Raw genomic sequence first — 7,481 nt, 5'->3', positions numbered from 1 at the left:
TAAAGAGCGGAGTGAGTTGAGGGTGGTAGAAAAACCACTGTATGCTAAATCCGGAATAGAAATCAGGAATTATAACCACGGCAATGTATTGTGCAGATTGTCGTGCACATACATGCAGTTTTAAGTGGGTTTGAAAGTCTTTAAACTCACTCAGTTGACTCAGTTGTTGCCCTTTAAAACCTGAGCGGCTGTGACATATTTTTCCATGCATACATTTTCCATTTGAGCGGTTTTAATCACCACTGTCTCCTTTAGCAGTTTCCGATGATTGGGGTTAATCAGATGCTGTGTCAATATTGCCAAACCCTGGCTTCAGTACCACCTTGAGCTGCTTTTAGTGTGAACCGCTTGAAGTCAGAGGTGTTGGTATTTTTGGTGATTCCTTCACTTCTTGCTGCGAATAATTACTGTTGGCCTGTTTCCATGCATACAATTAAGTCTGAGGCAGAATAAATCAGAATCACAAATTGGCAAAAAGGATCTTTGACCCGTCTCTTTAATTACACTTGGGAAAAATGCTACTGACAGAGACATTTACACCATATATATCATCTTTGAAATAATTAGGGGCACAAAGCAGATGCAAACAAAACAATGTGATGCAGAAACATGATGACGGTCAATAAGTTATGATTCCTTTCAAGTATACCTGTATCCATCAATTTCAAATATTAAATAGATGATTTTTCCATCATCCTGATCTCGATTTGAAAAAAAAGACCTACTATTTGTCATTTAGTGTCCAAGACCTTTAACTGTTTGAATTTAATTAACAAACTTACAAATTAAATCAAAGGACATTATCTAGATTCAATGGCATTACTGTGAGAACATTAATATTTGTAAAAGCTTTATAATTGACAGCTTTTATTGCACATATTCCACTTACAGCTAATATCACTGCCAAAAAAGAGCAAGAGGCTTACAGGGGAGGAAAAAACATGTGTATAAAGAACATCCAAAAGAAATAGATTTTTAATAATAAAGCAGCTATTCTGGTTAAAGTATAGAACCTCTGAAAAAGTCACATATTCAAATCTGGCACGTACACAAAACGGTGTGTTTAAAGCACTTTGAAAGCATTCCTATGCTACACCACATTGCTTCCCTTTTATCTAGACAAAAAGTTGTTCCTTTACAATGCAAAATATATAATAATATATTGTAAATATCCATAGAAACATCTTCTCCAGTCAACTGGCAAAACTAAGCACAGTCGTACAAATACCTTTCAGTCAAACGTGGGCTATCTTTACTACATTCAGTTTCAAACTCACACTTAAAAGGAGAAGTCGGGTGATTTTCTGTTTTTCTTACTTTCAAGAAATCCCATGAAAGGACCAAAACCAATGATGAATTGATCCTACTAACATGAGTGTAGCCAAAGATCTCAATCTTCAAATAAACTCTCAAATCACATTATCCCTGGAGGTGTGAGAGCGCTGGTTTAAATCATGAGGGAGTTCGATTTAATTAAATAAACATGTGTCCAAGCATGCTTTGCAGACTAAGTGGCTTAGGAACTTGGTGTTTGGTCTTCTCATTGCACTTGTTGACAATAAGAAAAACATGGAATATCACCAACCTCACCATTTAATATCATGGTGTAAATGTTCTTTGCCTTTGGCTCCTGTAACTATAGTAGCTCTGAGAGAATTAGACAAAGTGCATCAATATTCAGTGACTGACATGACACTGCAAAGTAGTCTAACATGGTCGATACAGAACATGGCAATAATGTGCAGCAGTTGAGTCTCCGTACAGTAAGAGTACGCTATCCAGAAGCAGGAGCAACATCGTCTCTCCTTCTCTTCACATATTCGCTCCGGCACCTGTCGACCATCAGCTTCTACCTCCGTCCCTGCGTTTTTGTAGCGGCGGAAAGGTCACTACATGTGGATTTGCAGAAATCATTACAAAGTGGTCGGTAGAGTACAAAAGGCCACTTTACACATGTGGCTCAAAGAGAAGGAGGAGCCGGTGTCCAGCTGTTGTGTTCCTTCACCTGTAGATGAATCTGAACCCGTGACTTATTCGATGGAATTGATGTGTCTGATCTGTGTGCGCTTTGTGTGTTCCGCCCATCGCCAATGAATCACAGATCACTTGTTTGCCAATACCGTCTGAAGCCAACGTCTCCATCGCTCCATATCTCTGCTTTCCTTCACCGCTTCATCCTCCCCCTCATTACTGTCTTCTCATTCTTCCCCGCCCACTATCTTCCTTTCTTATGCTCTCTCTTCACCCCTCCCACCCACAACCTGTCCCCTATTTCTGCTCTCTTCTCCCCGTCTAACAATATCCTGTCCTCTCTGTCTCTCTCCTCGTCCTTTTCCTCCGCCCACACCTTCTTCCAAGAGGCAACCTTTATTTTTGGCCTGTAGTGTGTCTCTGCCGTGTCCACGCGTTTGCCATTAGCTGATCCTCTGGAGGCAGTAGTCGTTCTCCGTGTCTAAAGAGCTGTTGTGGCCAGACGAGGGGTACAGGTCACGGCGGAGCAGCCTGTTGACGACAGTAACCAGGACCTTCTTGTACTGCTGACGTAGGAGGGAGTAGGCAAAGGGGTCGGACGCAGCCTTGCTGTATGTCAGGCACTTACTGATGATTCCCCAGTGGCGGTTGATGTCCACGAAGGGTATGAGCTCGGCCAACCTGAATGGGCGGCAGCAGAAACATAACTAGACAAAGTACATTTAAGTCAGAGCTCTTTTTTTTTCTCCTAAGTGAATTAGGTAAGGCTGACCCTATGGGGCTTTAAACGCATAAGGGACTTTATGTTAAGACAATTTTAAGGGGACGTCAGGCGGGGGGTCGGGGGTTATGTGTTTTTTTCAGAAGGGAGGGTAGCCTGGCATTTTTGAAGAGCAGGAGATGGTTTTAAAAAGCATCTTGAAATTCATTTTAGTCTTCTTTTGAGTTTTTACAAATTGTATGGAAGATTCAAAAGGCTATACTTAAAAACAAAGAAATGAATCGAAATACAACACACTTTGTAATGTGTAGGCGTCAGAGAAAAGCTTAAACCTGCCAATATTAAATGCAAAGCACTATCATTATTTGCACAGGGAGGTGCAGGCAAACTTTTTATTTTTTTCAGAGCATAATTGTAAGTTAATACGTATGATAAAATGTATGTTTATTTATTTATTTCATTGTTTTATTTGTTTTTTAGGTATTTAAAATATAATTGTTTAAGACCACTGGGGACGGCTTTGGCTTTTTAAAAATGTAACCATAAACTTCAGCCCCCTTCACACTCCAATTATAGCTGTACAGTACTTCATGATCTGCAAATTAACGTTACGGAACAAAAATGTAATAAAAGCATAAGGTTACCGAGAGTGAAGAATATTACACGTTTACCATTAACTGATGTTCATAAATGCTACTTCAAAAGCAGAACAGAGGCATGAGTATGAATTATCATAATTAGATGGCTCAGGGTACTTCCAGTGGCTATAGGGTCAGGGGTTACTCAGACACTTTGTCCTTGTTAGTGTGTCCTTCCTCTTCCCAACCAAATGTCAAACTGATGGATCATCAGCACCACATCTGGCTGACAACCCCTGAATCATTTCCTTATTTCTCTGAGATGTATGAACTGTATTTATTGTCCTACATTGTATTGTGTGTTTTTCAGTATAAGTCACCTGTTTCCGGAGAAACTCTAATTTGTGTTCAAGTGTTCAATTGTGCCTCATCAATTGTGCCTCATCTGATCTAATGCAGTGACAGATCTGTATCATAGGGGACAATACGATTATGTATATATATTACATGTATTGTTACAGGGTCATTAATCTTTTAAGTTGTTCTACGGGAGTTTTGCAGTGAATTAGATGTATCAATTCGACTTACCTTGTGATTACATAAGGAGCAAAGCAGATGATGAACGAGCCGATGAAGATGCTGATCTTCTTTGTGGCTCTCTGCTTTCTCCTCTTTTGCTCCGCTAAACATCTTTGTTTGACGCTGAAAACAGCAGAAGACTTTTAGACTGTGAATTATACATTTAAAAAAAAGGCCTGTGGGTTGGAAAAGAACGCATGCGTATAAATAATTGAGCAAAAAGCATTCGTTGAACTATACCTCGGGTGAATGTCGACCAGCAGGAAAAGAGTCTGCATGGTGATAATGTCAATCCTCTTGCAGTGGAACCTGGCGACTTTCAGCACCTTCAAGTAGGTGAAACACAAAATAAGCAGCGACAGGATGAAACTGGTGGCGTGGAAAACGACGGTGAAGATCGCGAACTTAATCCGGTCGCCGCCTTCCTCGCGCGGCTGCAAGGTGCAGGACGCGTACGCGTGGTTGTAGTTGACCCAGGAGAAGAGCAGCGCCGTCAGGGAGAAGGTGAAGGAGTGCAGCCAGGAGTAGCACACCATGATCAGCGCGTCCTTGTAGCGCATCTTAGCGGAGTAACTGAGCGGGAACACCACCGCTATCCACCGGTCTATGCTGAGAGCCGCCATGCTCAGCATGGTGTTCGCGGTCAGGAAGGTCTCCAGGAAGCTCACCGTGTGGCACACGCAGTCCCCGAACGGCTGCTGGTCCCTGATAATCCCCACCAGGGTGGCCGGCATGTTCAGAACCGTGATGAGGATGTTGCAGAAGGACAGGTTCATGGTGAAGACGCCGGGCACCTGTCGGCGTATCTCGGCGCTGTGGACGAAACATAGCAGCACCAACAAGTTTGACGACAGCGAGACGAGCGCGACCGCGACGATGAACAAAGCGAAAAGGGTTTCGGCAAAGTCCATGTCTCACTCCAGAAAGTCCGCTCTCGGGTTACCTGCGCCTGTTGTTGGTAGCACGCACTTCAGATCGACCATTGTCACCCGTCGCTCATCTCTCCAGCGGCGCCCTTTTTTTCCAATTAAATTCGCGTGCGTCCCCTCCAACTTCCACGAGCGCTGTCCAGCGTGCTGAACCGAGCAGCCGCCACCATCTCTCTCTCCCCGAACGCGTCGATTATTGCCCATTAACGTCCGACAGGTGCAGGTGGAGAGCGTGGCAGAGTGATGCGGGACGTGAGGGCGGCCCACTCATCAGACAGATCTAGTAGGGGACTGAAGAGGACCAGCATGCCTACTGAAATGACTGATGGGTTTTACTCATCACGTGCGTGGAGAGCCGGTGATCACACCCAGAGACTTGGGAACAACTTGTCCTCGTCACAAAACACCCAAACTCACACCGTCTTTCCTATATATTGGAGAACGTCTGTGTTCAGTTGTTTGATTTTCTTTGCGCTAATCAAAAAATCAATCATCCCGCATAAGTTATTCACATGCGAGTTTCTTGAGTCGTCCGCATTGATCACGGCTCCCTCAAACTCAATGTGGATCTAGAAGCAAAAGGCGCGCTGAAATCCAGCTCAGGGATAATTGGAGACGCACATGCAGTGACCAACCGAATGGCACCAGGTGCACACGTGCGCCGGAGAGGCACGGGAGCAAATAGATTTGTTTTTTTCTGACATTAATTATTAATAGCCCCGTGGCTGTAAATTCACTGTGGACGATCAAAAATGCAGAAATAGACAAGAGAATAGAACCAATGTTAGATTTTTTTCTTATCTTTGATGATGTTGTAGTTACTGAAATGTAGTTGAATAACAGACAGCAGAAATATCGTAGGCCTACTGATGAGGAAACCAGATGTCTTATGGAAGGACACTAAACAGTGCCACTGCCAACCAAAACCCCCTTTATCAAGCAGCTCATCAATCAATAACACAAAATAAATTACATTGCAACACCCGATGTGAGAACAAAGTCGTTCACATCTATGCCATCTTCTGAAACGATATGTCCAGTAGACAGTTGAACCAGTGTTTTAGTGTCAAATCCTGTGGAGATATCGAACAATAGACATTTATGTTATTTCTTGGCATCAGATAGGCATACTCATAATTTGTTCAGAAGAGTAGGAAAGATGTTTCCCAAAGCCACTTTTATTCTTGATTGATCAGACATTCTTATTTACATCAACCCTTTCATTTGTTCTCTATTAACCAATTGAGGTGTTCGCCACTGTTCCCCAGAATCAGTTTCTTTTGTTTTTATAAATCAGCAGAAAACCGTACAAAAATGGCTCTATTGTAAACCACCAATGTTCGTTTCAGTTCAACACTGAGCATTAAAATCCAAATTGGATCAACATGCATCTGCAGCCGGTTACAGAACTGCACTTCAGAAATGTTTGTGCTCGTCACTGAGTCATTCCCGATTGTGGAGAAGCCGGTGTAGACAGTGACTCACTGGGGTCAGACGCAGCCTGCAGGGGTTTTGCATAACTTTTTCTCGTTTTCATCATACGCCCACTTGTTGTGAGGCCTATGGTCTTGTTTTATTTATGTAAGAGTGTTATAGTATCAGAGAGTTTACTTTACTCAGGGCCTGCCTGCTCGTGAGTATTTAAGTGATTAGGTGAATGCAGTTTAGGGAAACCCTGAGGAGTACATGTGAAGTGACTTCCTTTTAAAAGCATCATAACCGATGAGAGTCTGTTTCCCAAACTGTGAAGCTACCGATGGTACGCATGTCCCAGTGAGTGTGTGTTTTGTGGAGTCAGAAAGACAGAGAGACAAACGCAGCAGTGGGTGATGTCAGTCCCCTACAAACAAGTGATCAAATGCCTGGGAGAAAGCTACAGCTGGGCTCCCAGGGGGAAAGTGCAAAGCTATTTATAGGCCTGATTGGGTGTCACCTCCAATATAACTCTCAGCGCCGGTGTATTACCTAACCGAGGTATCAGAGCGAAGCACTGAACGCAGCCTCGGAACCGCAAATGAGATTGCTTTTAGAGGATGCTTTTATGTGTGTTGCGTAATCAGCCGCTGCAGTTTTAGGTTTCCTAAAAGGTCTCGAGGACCTGTTGCAAATCTAACAAATGATTTCAAACACCAAACACAACTGTGGCTCGCAGAGTCACACCGACTCAAACTCCACGTTTTTTTCTCTACACCCAACAATAAACTAAATCTAATTTGTATGGTAACAAAAAAGGGGAAGGACGCTGATCTCCAGCTCTGAGTTTGGGCAAAATACACCAAATTGCAACCGATTATGAGTCAGAAAAAGTAAGGAAGTAGATCCTTTAGAGATAGGAAGAGCTGGACATGCGCAGTAAAGATGCAATTAGGAATAAAATACCCTATATATGACCATCAAATGCCCCACAGCCCCTGCTGAGTCTTTGTGTGTGGGTGTCATCACGGCACAATGTGTTCCTGGAGACACTGCTGCAAACTACAACAGAGTGGTTTTGAGCACTTTGCCACGTGTTTATAATGTTGTCCGTCTGTGGACAGATTTTGTGAACACGTTAGCTTCACAACCGTTCAAGATGCAATCACGGTGTTTACAGTTGTGTAGTGGAGATCAAAACGAAGGCCGAGTTCCGAGATGGGTGAAGTCTGAGCTGGGGCGCTGGAAGTAGGGGGGGGGGGGGGGAGTGTGCAGCAGTGTCTCCAGGAA

General features: G+C 43.4%; 1 protein-coding gene across 1 annotated transcript; it reads right to left on the bottom strand.

Annotated features, from left to right (window-relative positions):
* Nucleotides 1-480: 480 nt before the first annotated feature.
* Nucleotides 481-5,312, bottom strand: gpr78b (G protein-coupled receptor 78b). The gene is made up of 3 exons (XM_031851209.1): nt 4,090-5,312; nt 3,859-3,972; nt 481-2,652 (listed from the first exon to the last, which is right to left on the bottom strand). The coding sequence occupies exons 1-3, from the start codon at nt 4,758-4,760 to the stop codon at nt 2,415-2,417; spliced, it is 1,023 nt and encodes a 340-aa protein (XP_031707069.1). The 5' UTR covers nt 4,761-5,312; the 3' UTR covers nt 481-2,414.
* Between the last annotated feature and the right edge of the window lie 2,169 nt (nt 5,313-7,481).

The sequence above is a fragment of the Anarrhichthys ocellatus genome, unplaced genomic scaffold, assembly GCF_004355925.1.
Source record: "Anarrhichthys ocellatus isolate YVR2014 unplaced genomic scaffold, GSC_Weel_1.0 scaffold11, whole genome shotgun sequence".
Taxonomy (NCBI): domain Eukaryota; kingdom Metazoa; phylum Chordata; class Actinopteri; order Perciformes; family Anarhichadidae; genus Anarrhichthys; species Anarrhichthys ocellatus.
The sequence above is the reverse complement of the archived record's forward strand: the minus strand, read 5'-3'. Positions and strand labels throughout refer to the sequence as shown.